General features: G+C 35.5%; 2 protein-coding genes across 2 annotated transcripts in view; both read left to right on the top strand.

Annotated features, from left to right (window-relative positions):
* The first annotated feature begins 1,728 nt into the window (after positions 1-1,728).
* Positions 1,729-6,802, top strand: LOC129259900 (signal transducer and activator of transcription C-like). Its single transcript, XM_054898027.2, has 2 exons — positions 1,729-2,163; positions 2,743-6,802. The coding sequence occupies exons 1-2, from the start codon at positions 1,876-1,878 to the stop codon at positions 3,064-3,066; spliced, it is 612 nt and encodes a 203-aa protein (XP_054754002.2). The 5' UTR covers positions 1,729-1,875; the 3' UTR covers positions 3,067-6,802.
* Positions 6,803-7,516: 714 nt separating this feature from the next.
* LOC129260224 (teneurin-3-like) overlaps positions 7,517-17,171 on the top strand; it is a 32,431-nt gene continuing 22,776 nt past the window's right edge. The window contains exons 1-4 of the mRNA XM_064114519.1: positions 7,517-8,293; positions 13,856-14,004; positions 15,835-15,949; positions 16,539-16,811. Coding sequence (XP_063970589.1) covers positions 8,188-8,293; positions 13,856-14,004; positions 15,835-15,949; positions 16,539-16,811 — 643 coding nt within the window. The 5' untranslated portion in view covers positions 7,517-8,187. The remainder of the gene's footprint in view (positions 8,294-13,855; positions 14,005-15,834; positions 15,950-16,538; positions 16,812-17,171) is intronic.

Raw genomic sequence — 17,171 nt, 5'->3', positions numbered from 1 at the left:
AATTAGACTGATTCATTACACCTATACATCACACACCTACAGGTTCAGTAATACTAATTCAAAGATTTTTTTTTTCATTGTGAATGGATTCATAGTCGAGTTATATTCTTGTTTATCAAAACATCAAGCTAAGTCACAAGCCTTTGCAACTGAAAATCTTTAAAACCTCATCCTCTATTGAGATGCGAAGGTACTATCTAACATAAAAGTCTCTGCATCACGTTTCCATGGAAACACACCACTGAAGCAGAAAAGCTCTAGCTTGTAAGAAACCACTGAAATATATATTACATGTAGGTGTGCCCCGTTTTGTGGTTGAAAATAAAAAGGGCATAAATATGAAATATGTTATCTTTGCTCTTTAAAAGTATTAGATAACATTGCTCGGAGCTTGTTTTTATCTGTTTGTATTTCAAGGGAAGATTTGAGGAATGAAGTTATCATAAGAATCATGAGCAATAAATATACTCTTTATCATTCAGTTTATATAAATGTGCGAAAAAGCTGTTATAACCTGATATTATGCCCATTTCCATTTTTTTTGGTCCTGTATGTATCTGTCATTGGGTCTGTATGAAATCAATACTCCATTTTGAATGGTCTTTCCATGATCCTCTTTGTGATATTGATGATTGAATTATTATTCATTTTTTACATCTGCATTGGGAATCATGTGCTTTTACCTGCATTCCTGCTGAATTTCAAAATACCACTATGGTTTAAGGATTTATTTCTGTTTCCATGGTAACTCCACTCAGGCTGAAATACAGATTACCATTTTCAATTTCTTGGCATCCACTGGCTGCAGTGTAAAATGTAATGACAGAGTCATATTGTATGATTGTGACTCTTTGTTTTGTTACCAATGTGAAATTATGGCTTTTACCATTTTTTTTGGGGGGAGGGCAATTTTCATATTCAGTTGAAATTACTTTTCATTAAATGTGTGTACTCCTGTCTGCAATTAGTATGTATTGTAGAAAAGTGAACAAAATAAATAAATTTCACAGAAATTGGACAATATAGTAAAGATATAAGCCCTAGACTTTGATCAGATTTTAGTGTTTCATTGTGATTCTCAGAACCTAAAAAATGAACAATTATAATGTACAAGAATTGCTGAATCATTACATATTCACAAGAAAGTGTGCATGTGTCCCTGCTCCAGCAAATAATGCAAAACTAAGAACATACCATAACTTTGTTTCACTTATCCAAATTTAGCGTAAATTTAAGTATTTTTTGCTTGTTATAATTTTGTAGACCATATATTTTATATGTAATTCATATTTATTTCAACACGGTGTATCAATTTACGAATGTGGAAATTGTATCTTTTGCCACTTTCTATTGTTTTCAATTTCTATGGAATTCTTGAAATGACCCCCCCCCCTCTCTGTGTCCATTAAGTTGGTCAGTACAGTCACCCTGACCTCCATCCATTCATCTAGCAGTAGCACCGAATGGTTCCCAGAGGAATGGACTAAGGGTTTAAGAAAGAGATGATAGATATCCAGACTAATCCACTTCACCAAGTAGCAGGAAATGAAATGAAGGAGGTTTTATTTGTGAAGGATATCGAAACAATGGTTTTCGGGTAGTTCTCTAGTTTTGCTTGTTTACCATTACTGTCAAGACTTCAGACGGTGGATTTCATTGACTAAAGAGAAATGCCATAGAAGGTTTTTTTTCGCATTGTCAACTGAACATATCTCCTTTTTATCTTTACAGGTGTGAACTACTTGTTTTCCAGATAAGGATGCATTAAAGTGAACATAATCACCAAATAATTAAAGAACATTTTAGAAGGAGCTACAGCAGGACAGTTTAGTCCCATACTTGAGGTCTGGAAGTGACACAGCTCATATCACCCCTATGGCTGCACGTGGCTCTGTACTAGCTTACTCAGTTCAGCCTGTACCCAAGGAGTATTTTCACCAGCAACCATTGCAACAGGTGCAACAACAGCAACAGCCACTGCAACATCAGCTACCACATCAACAGCAGCAACACCCTCCACCTCCTCCTCCAGAGGGCAATCGAAAGAGCTTGCATCACAGGCAGCGTCGCCAGCGGCAACCACATCATCAGCAGCAACAGCGTCATCAGCAGGCCCGTTCGTCATGTAGCAGTTCCTCACAGGAGGACGATCAATCTCAACAGGTCAGTGTCATCAATCCATCACGAATCTCTAGCACAAGTTTTCGCCGTTGATCGTATAACAATTTTGTGATTGATTGTACTGACCACATTATGCAAACAGTCATGAAAATAAGTTGTATGATCAGTTGTTTAGTTTTGTGTAGCTGGCCCAAGATCTTGGAAGATGAATTTCCTCTTGAATCTGTTGGTGTCTCCACCAATTCTTCATCACCTAGGATAACTTGTGTGAAGTATTGTCTGTGATTTGTTGATTAGGTCCAGATTGAAAAATAATTGGTAGAATTTCATGAAGCAAATAATTGTTGGCTTTTACTGACAAATTTATTCTGCACCAATCAGATGCAAGGAATTCATTAGCTTATAGCAGTTCTCAGCACAGTGAATATCATTGAATATTCATTTCATGAAATGCTTCCCTGGTCTCTGCATATAGGCTTTAGAGAATAGAAGTTGGAGGATTCAGTATTTATGGGACAACAGTATGGCCTCAAATTCATGTCTTTTGACAGGTTTGATAAAGATTATAATTTGTTGTAATTTATGCATCCATCCATGTCTTTCTTTTTTCTTTGTTTTTAGGGCTACGGTGTAAGGAACGGAGGCTATAGCTCCAACGAGACATTGCGGATGAGTGAAGTCCCCGTCTCACCGACAAGTGAAGACGGGAAGGAATTATTTCCACAACCAGAGGTACGAGCTAAAGAAGAGAGTTTGTGCCACCCTGCTGTAAGAATGGAACCTCCCATTGCTGAACACATAGCAGAAGAGAGGCCTTATTATGATGGTAGGTATCATGAACTTATGTTTGAATTTAGTAATTTTATCATTCTTACAGTTCTTAGTTTTCATTATGACACAGAGAAAATGAGAGAGATAAGGAGAGAGAGAGAGGAAGAGAGATGAAGGAAGGTTATGTGCAGGTAGCAAGGGTGTTATGGTAGGTCGAGAGAGGGAGGAGAGACAGAACAAAAGGAAATGATACAGGTAAAGAAGATAGATTAACTTAATTAGATGGGGTAAACATAATCAATATTTAAATTCTACTTTGAAATTAAAGAAATAAAGAATTCAAAGGGTATTTTAAACGAAGGCTTTGAAAAGGCTTGAATACTGCGTAATATCAAACACAATGATGGTATAAGGAATGCCACCAAGATAGGGCATACAGCTGATTAAAAAATGAGGGACTATTTAAAATCAATTAAAGAAATTCCAATTTCTAAAAATATATTATCTTATCACTTTGTTGACAAAGTAAGGATGAATCATACTATCAAATATTCTTAATGTGTGAATCAAGACATCAAATCCGGTTGAAATATGAAGCTGATAGGGAGACCATTACTAATTGATTTAGAGAGAACTATCTTGTATTTGTGTGGATTATTAATCACCGGATTGCAAGTTCACTAATGGAGGATGACAAGGATTAATGAGTTCAATAATCAGCAAATATTGACCTGGAGTAGGTTGGTTATCTTGTCTTAACCAAGTATTGATCTTCAGTCACGCTTGGTTTAGGCATTCAAACTCATTGGCGAGTCTGATTGTTAAGACTAACTTGCTAGTGTTTGTTGGTCATCATTTTCAACTTTACCTACTTATGATAATGTAAAGTATGATCAGTTTTGATTGTCTTTTCTGTAGCAAAGTCTTAGAGAATGATCAGAGAGCTGATCTATAACCTATGTGTTGGGAGTATACCTCTATTTTTCAAGTATATGTTAGTCTTGCATGCATGAAAAAATATTTCTACAGTGCAATGTCTGGAAACAAAAGAATGATATGATGATACAGATTGCAAACAAGAAAAATTGATCAATTGCCAGGGTCCATGCCTATGCTAAGTGACCACAACCTAGCCTGCAGGCACAGACCCTGAATGAAACAAGTGGGCTTGTACACAAGACTAGCACAAAATCAACTTTCTCTTCCAAGTTCTGTACACAAGTCATTAACAGGGACTGTAGGCTGCATTTTCAGACCGCTTTCTTCAAATGAAGAGTTTGCATAGCAAACTAACCCAAAAAGTTTTATAAATATGCTGAAGTGTTTGAAACAAAGGCTTAATGTAATTGATTATATGAGGAGCTTACAAGATTTTCAATAGTTTAAGATTTGTTTATTTTCTTTATTCAACAATGTATTTTATATTCATGAGTGGTAGTTGGATAGAATAGTGAACTGAATACCAATTAAATGTGATCAATCATGAGTTCAAACAATATCTCAAAATATATATTTAAAAAAAGCTGCTCTAGTACTGCAGGATTATATTCTGTACACCTTGTAAAAGTGATTATCAGCTGAAAATTGATGTTGAGGTGGCAATAACATTTTCATTATTCCACTATCGGGCATCCACAATCACCAACAAATATTATCAATGTAATATCATGTTTGAACAATCAATGGGTGATGTGCATACTGATGACTTGTAAGAAATGGAGGGATGCAATAAGAGAGCAAATAAGAAAGGAAAAATATCACAGCATTGATGATTCATTAGCCAGTAGAGGAGACAAAGGGTGTGTTTAATTAAGAATATTGACGCGGAGTAGAGGTTGGTTTGTTCCTCTTGTGAAATGATTGCATCGCAATGATTGACAGGTTAAAAACGGTGATTCTTTCCACCCCAAAATTAGCCTTTTTTCTTATTTCATACCTCCGTCTCTCAGTTGTTAATTTCTGACTTTCATTGTGAATGGATTCGTAGTTGAGTTATTTTCTTATTTATCAAAACATCAATCTAAGTCACAAGCCTTTGCAACTGAAAATCTTTAAAACCTCATCTCCTATTGAGATGCAAAGGTACTATCTAACATAAAAATATAAAGATTTACCTTTTAAATAAGCCATTCATATTCGCAGTGATCATTAGAGTTCATTATGATGGTAGTTTCCTTAAAAATTTGTTAGAATATCAAACCATAAATCATTAATTTTTTACCATTACCGGGAATGAAAATGTTGCATATTCCAATTTTCTACTATAAAATGACATTTCTTGATTTCTTATGTTGAGTAAAGATAAGAAGTGACAAGTGTTTCAAGTTTATATTCTTGTTTTAAGTAAATGTATTGTTTCTATGCTGCTATGTGAGATAAATAAAACCATCTAGATCTGTAAAATTAAGTATACTACCTAAGGAATATGATTTTAAATTGTGCTCTAACTAATGTAATCTAGATTTATGGAATTACAATTCACTACTCACATCAGAATACCACATTTTTGTGGGATTTTGTTTATGTCTTATGAATATTCATAGAATTGGGGGTATTTCAGGCTCAACTTCCGTGGAAAAATGAACTCGACAAATAGGTTTGGACAGAGGGAAAGACCATGTCCGTGGGTTTGTAAAACAAACAGAAGCGATCATTTATCAGGCGTGATGAGTTAATTGAGTCAGACATCTAATTATACAACAGATAATTGATTCCCTTGAAAAGTAGGATCTTTTGTATTTATTCAGTTAGCTAACAGGGTTGTTGTACTATGTCAATCATGTTTGAGACTGGGTGAAATTAGTGAAACAACAATCGTCAGCCCAAGTAAATATTTTACAGTGGTGTAAATAGAGAGAAGAGATTACTTGCTAATTGTTGTTGGGCAGTTGCGTACCATGGTAGGCAGAAAAGGGAATATTAGAAAATATAACAGGATGTCAACTAGATGAATGAGAGACAGAGAGAAGAGAGAGAACAGGAGATAGAGAAAGTGGGGGATGAAGAGAGAGAGAGAGAGGGGAGGGGATGGAGATTCGGGTTGGAGTGAAGAAGCCCCTTCTGAGTGGATTTTAGTGGTTAAATAGAGTAAAATTTAGAAGAAAGGTGACAGTGATATACCTTAATTATGAAAGAAAAGGATAAGGTTTTTTTTTCTCTAATACAAAAGGATCTGAAATAAAGAGAAACCTCACAATCTTGATATGATGGAACTTAGGAGAGATTCAATGAAGAAGATTGACAAGGGAACGAGGAATATGGGAAAAAAAGAAAGAAGGGGAAATTGTTTGGAAGGGGAGAAATAGGAGGACAGAAGATTGTGAGGGAAAGAGAGAAAGAAAGAGAAAAGAGGAGGGGAGAAGAATGATCAGAAATAAGGAAACCTCACAATGGTCATGTGTGAAACTTGGAAGAAATTCAAAGAAGATTGACAAGGGAATGGGAAATATAGAAAGGAAGAAAAAGGGAGGAAGGGGAAGAAGACGAGGGCATGGGAGCATACGGCAGAGAGAATTAGAGAAAAAGAGAGACGGATAGAATGAGCATGAATACCAGTCCCATTGTGGTCTACGGTCAGGAAGTCGGTTGAAATCTTGAAAGCATTGAATATGGAATTATGATGGCTCTCATTGACAGATGGAGGGACTTTGATAGACAGGTTTGGATGTTCTATTCTCAAAGACAGAATATGCTGAAGATCTATGTTGTTATAACCAAGATGTCATAGTATAGACAGAGATGTGAGGTGTAGACTTCTTCATTACATGTCTATTTGCTTGTCTTGATTAGTGTCTCCATGGAATCCACGGAATTCAAATGAAATTAGGAAAAAAAAAACATGCACAAAGAAAATGGAAGAGGAAGCTGGATTCTATAGAATATATTGAAATGATTTAGAATGAGTTGAGGCAAACATATAAATGAAAGATGAAGGTAAATAAATAGAAAGAGCTCATGCCTCAATGGTGCATGTTTGTATACATGAGTAAATTTCGTTAGATTAGAGGTTTTAGGACATAGGCCCTACCCATACCAAGAAAAGGAAATGATTGATTGATTTATTGATGAAGAAATGTACTAGTGTTTAATTTCCATTTGATCAGTAAACCTTTTGGGCAATATTTTAAGATGAAATAAAATGGAAATGTTTGAGCTGCTAGAGACATGTTGTGCTCAGAAAATTAAATTTTAACTGGAAGAAAATCAGATTATGGTTAGAGTTGCAAAACATGAAACAATTACCCAGTATTGCTATCTATTGAAGGTCCTTCAAATACATCCCAATGTTTGTATTATGCATACAAATTTGTTGGAAGTTTTGTTAATGATTTAGCTATCTGTTGTTTATTTATCTGGACTGGCTCCTTATCAGGGGCTCAGATCTGGGGCATCTTTGCACAACTGCAGGGGCTTAGCCCCCCTTCCTTCATACCATAATCCCATGAACACACATTGTAGATTACTGATTGACCAAACCATCACATGGAAACACAAAAGGAAATACCAGTATCTTGCTTTTTCTTTGTTAGGGATTCACCTTATTTTAATCCTAACTTCCAATCTTTGGTTGTTGTGATACATATCTCCCTCTCTGTTTACATAGGTCTTCTCCTTCTCCACACACAGTGCCATGGGGCACCTTTTATTGTGCTTTAATTAGCGAGGAGGTCAGAACTTTGTTCACAGTTTCAGTTGTGCTATTGTTCAGATAACTTGCTGCTTGTCTGTGTGTAGGGACTGGTTCTTCTGTAAACATTACACTTTGGTTACCTGAAATACCTATAACACCAGGCAGATTTGATTTTATTGCAGTATTTTGAACCTCAGGAACAGAAAGGATACATTGGTTCATGTAACTCCTACGTGTTTTTCTCACGCTACGCCCATAGACTTCTCCTAATCTTGCCTCCATGCCAAAGCTTGTGGTTGAATGTGAAATAGTTTTCTTTGTTTGTCGCAATTGGAGTTTGACTAGTACAGTGCCATTTCACAATAAAGATGGAACATTTTATTAATGTCCTCACTGGATTCATTTCAAGGAGTTTGTGAAGGAAACTGATCAGCCTTCAGTCTTGTATTACTACTACTCCGTGATGATACATGCGTGCCTATAGTCTCTGCCAAATTGTCAGACTGAAGAAGAGAATCTGTGATCAATATTGCTTGGACGTTGGATAGTCAACCCATTGGAAGATTACATTTCTGAGGAAATAAGTGATCTGATGGATTTATAAATGGAACATATTTGCATTTTCAATTAGACAAGCAGTGTCTGTATCTTTGAGAACATTTACAATGGAAGTGCATGCTGGAGAAACGCAAAGTTCTCTCATGCGAAAGCCCTATTTTCGGCTTCGAGACGGTAAACCAGAGCTGGCTGGGTGGATCGTGTTTGAGAAAGGTACACTCATCTCCTTGATTCTCACTCTTGTGAAGCAACAGTGTATTTGACAGAGCCCATTATTTCCTTCCATTCATTCAGTTTTCACAAGAGAAGGTTTCATTCTCGTCACTGAAGAATATTTCTGAGTTATTGATTGAACATACTTTCTATAATTACATTCTGATGCTCTTACTGTCTTTGAAATAATATTTTGTTCTTCCTTTTTAATATGAATCTTTAAAAGAAACATTCAGGAGAGGGGGCGCTTAAACTGTAAATAAGAATTGAAGGATTTGGGGCATACTTTGGGCTCATTTTTAATAATTGTAAATAGGCAGGGATATAAAACAATTGATGAAAATATTAAAGTCTCCTTCCCCCTTCCACCCCTGCTGTGTAGTAATGTTATACTTTTTTTCAAAGTATCCTATTCACACTGCAGAGTGCTCACTTGAAGGCCTAATTGTAATTTACCCCCCCCCCCTCGTCTGAAACCTGCCAACATCATGATGCGCAAGCATTCTAAGGAATTGATAATTCTACCGGGTAACCAGTTACTACACCTGGGTTGAGTGCAGCACAACGTGGATAAACATTTTATTGAAGAAAATAAGTAAATGGACGATATTCAAGCCCATGGCATAAAAGGAGCAAGTCAGAACATGGACCTACTACATGGTCAGAATCATCAGATACCAAATTCATGACCCAGTATGTATGTAGGCCTATAGTACAGCCAGATTAATGTATCATTTCATAGGAATAATATTATAGCCTATATCCGCACAGTATCCGGACACATTTTCTTACAATTCTTCTCATTTCTCTCAAGGATTAGGGTTAACATGAATTGTGAGAGGAAAGATGAATTCTTTGGTAAATTGCAGAATTTTTAGAAGAAAGTTGGCAGGTTAATATCCCTGTGATCCTCTCCGATGCAGCCCAGTTCCCTTCACCATGGTGACTCATCAACATGGTCTATCTCACACTCTGGACTCATCCTAATCCTCATCGTCTTACATTCTCTTATCGCCATCGGCAACCCCAAATACTCCCATCTCATACTTGTCAAAAACATGATGCCAGATTACGATTGGAGAGAAAAGTTGCCTGTTCTGGATGTTTATACAAGGTGAAATCTCCATAATGGGTGCACTTTAGATTGGGAGGAGTCGCATGCTCTAACCAATGGGGTAGGAATCAACGATGTGGTGTTCAAACTGCCCCTCTGGCATCTCTCCCCGTGGACAATGTAGGCACTCGTGTTTGGATTATTTTCTTAACAGAAAACTGGCATGCAGGCGAAATAATGGTTACAATACTAGGCTGACTGGTATTAGAATGAAAATCAAAATTGAAATACAAGAAAAACAAAGGTTTATTCATTAGAAAAATACTTGGTCCATTTAAGGAAAATGCTAAAATGTTGGGGAGCTTTGTACGCACAGATATTTAATTGCATGCTCATGTGCATTAGTCTGAATACCTGCTCAAGTTGCTAAAAATTCAAATGAAAATGTTGATTACTTGACTTATATCCATAAACGATCTCCACTCGTCTCGAATATCAGAACAAACAGTTTGGTCTGCTCTTGATTTGAAAAAAAAGGGTTTATGGCCTACACATATAGATTATTTTTATTGATTTCTGCTATGTTATTAATTTGAAATATTATTATTATGTACAGTAGGCCTACCCTCTGGAGGTGTTTGAATTAATGTTTAGGCCTATACAAGTCTGTGATATCCAAACCAAAATTTAGACGTCCAGGGCATATATTATGTATTTTTTTTGTTCAAAAGGCTGTGCAAATCCTATGAATACAAAGATATCTTTGATCATTTTGCAGTAAATCTTATAATTGCCTGCCATTTGATTGGATCTGCGGGATACATTCATGTCAAATATTGAATTATTCACAAGAATAGTTTTTATTCATTTTTATTTTGAAAACATGAAGGAGTGTTAGGGCCCTGAGGGGTTGGGTCTAACATTGTTTCCATGTGTTTTGGTGGTAAAGTTAAGTAGGTTTTCAGCCAAGCTTCAATGATACTCCATTCACCATGATCACATGAGCATGAAGCTATGAAATGGGCCATCATCACACACAATTGACAAAACAAACATTCCATCCTCATGGACATTGAAGTCAAACCAGTATATTGTTATTTTCAATGTTAGCTTAATCAGACAATACTATATAAATCCTGTGGTTTTTATGTTTAAAAGGGAAATATATTAGAGGGTTATTCTGTATTGATTTGGAGTATTGTCTATAAGGCTGTCAAATTTGATTTATTTGCCTGTGATTGTGACTTTTTGAAAATGTAAACAAATTATGGTATACTTTCGAGTAGCAACAGTTCTGTCTGAGATTCATTGCACTTGTAGAACAATGTTTACAATCAAGGAAAATATCAATTGTAGGCCTAGTTCTGTCACGCCTGAATGATTATGGCCAGCATTATGCAGGTAAGTATGGCAAGCTGTTTCATCATTATTTTCCATTTCTTTATATGAAGAGTTATCATTAATAAAATGTTTCTTGATGTTTGAGAATTCAGTTCTTGATATCAAGAAACATATTTAATGATAACATGGCTTGCTATACATACATCTGCATACAGTGGCTAAATTCCCTGAAGGAGGCATGAAGTTCAGCACATAAACAAAATAATTTCCTTCTAACATTCTAAGCAAGAAAATATCCTTGTTCTCAGAAAAGTCAAAATTTGTATGTATGAATTGGTTAACCAGAACTTCAGTCCTTTGTATTTTGATGGATTGTATTGAAATGACCTCCATAACTGTCACTTGTTGAGGTGTATCCCAGCCTCCATGTATTGTTACTGTATAGCCATTGGTATCACACCTCTGATAGTCCCAGACAGGTGTTTGGTGTGATTGTGGATACTGCTGACAAATACTTGTGAAAAGTTATGAAATGTTTAAAAACAAGTTCAGAAATCCTACAGAAGCTTGAAGGATTTGGGATGTTGGATTGTTATTCTCTATCAGGTGGTATCAGTTGAAAGATATTGGGATGGAGTGATTTTCGAATGAGACTTTGATTTTCTTTATTGTTTATATGCAAGGGTTCAACAACTTGAAACAAAGAACTGTAGCCTTCATGAATGTTTTTCATGTTTACCCTAAGTTATTCCTTTGCTTAAAGTTTCCGTGTTCTTTGAAATCGAATCAAATCCTCACTTCGTCTGCATTTGATTCTCTGGCAATATAGTCAGTTTGAGTTTGTAACTGTAGGCCTGAATGTTTTTGCTAATAGAATATCAGTAATTCTCTCAGTAACTTCTTATTCCTCTCCATGAGCCGTTATCATTTTCTTCACTTTTGTTAAGAAACCTTTAGCTTAACATTTCTTGTATCTCTGAACATAGATTTGTTTGCATGGAAAAATACAAACTTTTTCAAATACATTGTTCAGTACTGATTAGAGCCTATCACCTGCAGAAATGCTGCCTGTAGGAGCCTCATTGTTTAATTTAGCAAATACTTTTTCTAGTTACCCAATACCTACACCTATATTGTTACTACTCTGCCACACACAGTCTCCCAATTATGGTCCGGTCTTCATGCCCAATGATCTACCAGAGTTTATTTAGCTTTTCCTAATGAACTTGGCTCTGTAAGTCCTTTGTTATCCACCCTAAATGCAGTGGTATATCGTTTTTCACGATAGATGTCCATTAAGATGAAGTCCAAGCTACTTTGAACCCCCTCTTGTGTATTGTGCCCTGCTGAAAGGTCTCAAATCCATACCAATATACAGATATTGTTTATATTCTGCTCATATCCAAAACGCTTTTCATCCATTAGCAAATGGCATGGGATTTTTTCGGTCTGCAATATCATTTCATTATCCTTATGTTATTCTTCGATGTTATGTTAAATTACAAATGATTTTTGTTTGGTTTGGTCGATTAATTCTTAAATTCGCCCAATTTCCTCTATAACCGAGCAAATGAATGATTCATTATTGTTTTTACATTGTATCACTATCATTTGTGACTTAAAATTCGTACAAAATAAATGGCAAGATAATAAGAGGATTGTATAGATTAATGCCCAATGCATGATTTCTATTGTGAATTGACAATAATTTCTATAGAACTTTCTTTGATAAAAATTTTCATGACTAAATGAGTTTATCCTAATTGTCATGCTTGAGTCTCAAATCAATATACGTAGCTTTAGTGTTGACTTGAATGATTTGTAATGACTATTGAAAAAGTAATAATCACAATGCATTTTTTTTTCTTTTTTGTTGAATTGGAGTGAATCATACACTTGAATGAAATATAAACCTGAAGTGAGTTACGACCTTCTTTTACACCCTCTCACCATGTTTCTCCATCCTCTTGATCTAATGAGGTTGAATGCCATATTGAATCCTCTCTCCTCGCTCACCAGCGAGGGAGCACTCTACCGGTTAGATCCTCCAAATCCCTGATCCCATCTGACGTGAGTTAGGACCTGATCCCGAGCCAAGATGCCCGCTAAAGCTCTAACAACAAACCGCTGTCGCCGCGACGACAGCGGCTTCCACCCCCACCTACTTCCTCCTGAGTCTGCCTAAGATCAAGTGTCAGACAGGAGATGGTTTAAATTTCAAGAATATTTGGTAGAAATTGGGTGTTTTTATTTCTCCTGTGTTGTCTTTACATATTATCAGCCATCACGTAGAAGGGGATTTAAGAAATGGATAAAGCCGGATTCGTGTCTAATTGTTCCTTTTTTTAAATGAAGATTTACAGAAACTTTGACCTTTTTAGGCAAAGAAAACTCTCTTCTTTTTAGCCTATAGACCTGTCCTTGAATGATATGATGTAAAAAACTGTAGTTTGGAGACCAGATTTGATATTTGTAATGTATATGGAAATGGTTTATTGACTGCTTGTATGAAATAACAGCGAATTTTCATTGTTTTTAAAGTATGTAAAGTTTTGTAATATAATTAATGTATGAAGTAGAAACATAAAGCACATTCAGTTTCACATAATGCAATGAAGCTTTGTTGAGTTATTAAGAAATTACCTTGAAATTACCTTGATGGCCACATCTCACTGTCTTCATGACGAGGGTGTACAGATGAGTGTGGCAGGGTTAAGGAGGCTCTTAGAGCCCATTTAAAAACCCAATTTTGATAATTGTATCTTAAATTGCAGGAGTGTTGGTGCGTCAACTGTGGACTGTGGGAGTTTATTCCATTGATTGACAACCCTTTGGCTAAAGAAGTGTTTCCGTATATATCCAGTCTAGATCGTTGCTTGGAAAATTTAAGAGAGTGTCCTCTTGTTCTGGCACACTCTACTCTCTGGAAATAATTGTCCGGGTTTGATTTGTCCATTTGTGTCATGATTCGGTATGTTTGAATGAGGTCTCCCCTTTCTCTCCTCCTTTCTAACGTAGTGAGGTTTACTCTGGCAAGCCTGTCTTCATAGGATAGATCATGGATATCAGGGATCATTTTTGTAAAGATGTTAAATTTGTTAAATTTGACCGAGTATGAGATCTTTTGAGCTAAATGATAAAGTTTACCTGTCTCTTCTCTCTTCCAGGTAAAGAAAGACCATCAGATCTAAAATGTCCATCAGATAACTTTGATTCAACCCTTGGAAGTATGGAAGGTTCTATCAATGCTAGCACGTCAACGAGGGGTGACGTGAACCATGATCAACTATTACAAGAAGTTGATCATTATTTACATGTAAGTAATAAAAGAACATACAAAATGCTAATATCATGACTGTCTTTTACTTTGTCAAATTTGCTTCTTCACTAATTGTTTAAAAAAAGAAAATGAGAAAATTACACTTCCCTGACTGGTATTGCTCTGAGCATACAAGCTATGGAAACAAGGAACTTTTAAACATACCAATTTTGATATATTTTATTAAGGGGTTTATGTAAATCATGCTATTCTGATTTCAATGAATTAACAAATTACAATGCAAGATTATTTTTTTTCTTTTTAGTTGTCTATTAATCCTTCACTTTAATATAAACTATGCGAAGTTGGGTTTTTTTAATCGATGCCTTGTAATTTGCAGTCAAGTATTTCTTATGATAAAAATGTGTTTCCAGATCATGAATGTGCCTGATTTTGTGGTTCCCTTACTTCTAATTTTCTCTCTCACTTTATTCCTGTTAAACAAGGGAATTATGGAAAAATTCATACCAATCCATGTTAAGCTTTTCCCTTGAAAGAACAAGAAATTACTTTCTACTTTGTATTAATCATCACCTGATCAAGATCCTTGTCTGCACATTTTTTTTATACATATGAAAAGATAATCATTATCCATCACAATTTCTAATCAATCTCTCACACCGCTCTCATGAGAATCTTACTTGTAACTAGAGGCACAAAGTAAGGATTTAAATCCATCCTTTCCATCATGGAGTAGATTGCTTCTTACCTTTACTACTCACATGAAATATATACAACTAATTTGTGCTCTTATGTAGGCTTTACTAGATTTCAAGATTACTGTAAAGGCTCCAGATAATTCTTTGAATATGAAATCATTCAGTACAAGCCTAATTTTATTAAATTTGTTCAAAATGAAGCAAAAAATTATGAATCGGTTCTTTTACTTCCGACTTTCTATAAACATATAAGAATCATATTCCCAATAAAAACAATCTTATGCTCGTTTTATTGATCTTTGGAGGATTCTGAATCATGCATTTTGATTTTTAGAATCTTTATTACAATTTAATGTCAAATGTAATGCTTCGTGATTTCTTTTTCAACAAGGAGGAGAAACGTTGCAATGATGTCATTGCCTTTAGATATAATACCTATTCGAACAAGATTTAACTGAGATTTTTAGCCTGCCACTGACTTTGTTTGAAATTCATGAATACTAATGATTAGATGAAAGCAAATGCATAGTGATTGAGTCTCTTCTGCAAAGTATTTGATGTTAAAGAATGATGACAAATATTGATCAGTTATTCATATGACATATATTAAATATTCTCACTGCACATTGTAAATAAACAAAAATTATTGACAGCATTAAAATGCTAAGTATGTGATAAGGATAACAGTTGTCGCCAACAATCACTTTTCAGAATATATTTTCTAGAATTTGCAGGTACACTGAAATTGTCTGCTGAAATCTTGAATGATGGTTCTTTTGCATGTTCTAGCCATGTAAAGAAAATTTCCACAAAATGTAGTTGGCTTTATTTGCCTGGTTCATTGTTATCACAAGGTATTCATCCATGTACAGTGTATATTGAAAATGAAAATGATTTTTCTAAATGCCTAATCATACTGATATAATATCACAAAAAGAATTTTTATTAAATAGTATGTTATCCATTATTTTTTTTTACAAATGTGAATGTATATTGACCTTTAATTACAATTGCAAGAAAATTTTCAAAGATAGAATTGATGCATTTTATCTTGAGTTTGTAATTTTTTTAAACCTAAGGGAATTTCAAGGAAAAAAAATTGTGCATATCCTGTGTTTGGATTGTCAATCATGTGGGGTTTGCTAATGATTTTTTTTTTTAATTGCAGAAACAGAGTTTAGATGCCCATTCAACTGGGAGTCAGAGTACAAGGTCTAGTCTTACAATGACAGAGAATGAGATGGACCATGATATACCATTACATCATCATCCAGATCAACAAGGTTAGTACAATCATTTCATTATCATCATCATCATCATGATGGTGACGGTGGTAATGATGATGGTCGTGGTGGTCATGGTGGTGGTGGTGGTGGTGGTGGTGGTGGCGGTGGCAGTGGTGATGATGATGATAGTGTTGGTGTTGATGGTGGTGGTGGTTGTGTGATGATGATGGTGGTGGTGGTGGTGGTGATGATGATGATGATGATGATGATGATGATGATGATGATGATGATGATGATGATGATGATGATGGCACCTGATAGTGGTGGTGATGATATTGATGATGATAATTTGTAGGCAGAGGGCCTCTTTTTTTTCTTACTCATAGATTTTAAAACTTTGTCAAAGCTCACTCATTCATCCAAATCACATATAAGATGATGCTGCTTGTAGAGAATTCAAGACATTTTATTTTAACGTTCAACTTCTTTCAAGATTTGAAAATTTTAGATTATCAGTTTCCTATTCTTATCACTTCTTATGTTCATATTTTCTCAAAGAATCTGATCCGAAGTAGTTTATATTTCCTTATTGATGATATTGAAACATTTGATTAAACCATATTATTCTTTTCTTACTACACATTAGGTGCAATAAGACTGGATCATATGACCAGCATGCCTGGCTACCCTCCCATTGGCCTCTCAACCTACCCCCACCTACTCAATGGAGCATTCCATGGCACACCAGCCAATCAGATTCGAGGAGCCAGTCTTCCAACCAATGGGGTGCCTTATCCTCCCCATGGTATTGTTTATCATCAGCTACAACCAACCAATGAGGATGAAGAAGAAACAACCTTCATGGGATCATTACCACAATCATATAGTACTGGTACTGGCATTTATAGCTCAATAAAAGGTACATTCCCTCTCCTACAAGCCTTATGCAATTGAGATGATACTAATATGTACTTGAAAGACCTGGGGTCCGTTGCAGAAAGAGTTGCGTTAAAACGCAAGTCAAAAAATCAATCGCAAGTCCCAAATGCACGCTGTTGATTGGTTGAAAATCAAGTTGCGCATGATTTTTAGAGTTGCGATTGATTGCAACTCTTTCTGCAACGGGCCCCCAGGGGCCCGTTGTTTTAATCTAAAATTTTTGATTATCTGTTCTTTCTGATTTGTTTCTTTCAAAAATCTTGTTTTCAACAAAGAACTTTGTAAGACCAACAGGGTTATAATAGATACTAATGAAGAACAGTTTACAAATACTTTGCAA

The sequence above is a fragment of the Lytechinus pictus genome, unplaced genomic scaffold (assembly GCF_037042905.1).
Source record: "Lytechinus pictus isolate F3 Inbred unplaced genomic scaffold, Lp3.0 scaffold_19, whole genome shotgun sequence".
NCBI classification, from domain to species: Eukaryota; Metazoa; Echinodermata; class Echinoidea; order Temnopleuroida; family Toxopneustidae; genus Lytechinus; species Lytechinus pictus.
The sequence above is the reverse complement of the archived record's forward strand: the minus strand, read 5'-3'. Positions and strand labels throughout refer to the sequence as shown.

Excerpts from the sequence above, each read along its gene's own strand:
- LOC129259900 (XM_054898027.2), top strand. The coding sequence starts at position 1,876 with ATGGCTGCACGTGGCTCTGTACTAGCTTACTCAGTTCAGCCTGTACCC. Across the intron at positions 2,164-2,742 it reads AGGACGATCAATCTCAACAG|GGCTACGGTGTAAGGAACGG; the intron begins GTCAGTGTCATC and ends CTTTGTTTTTAG.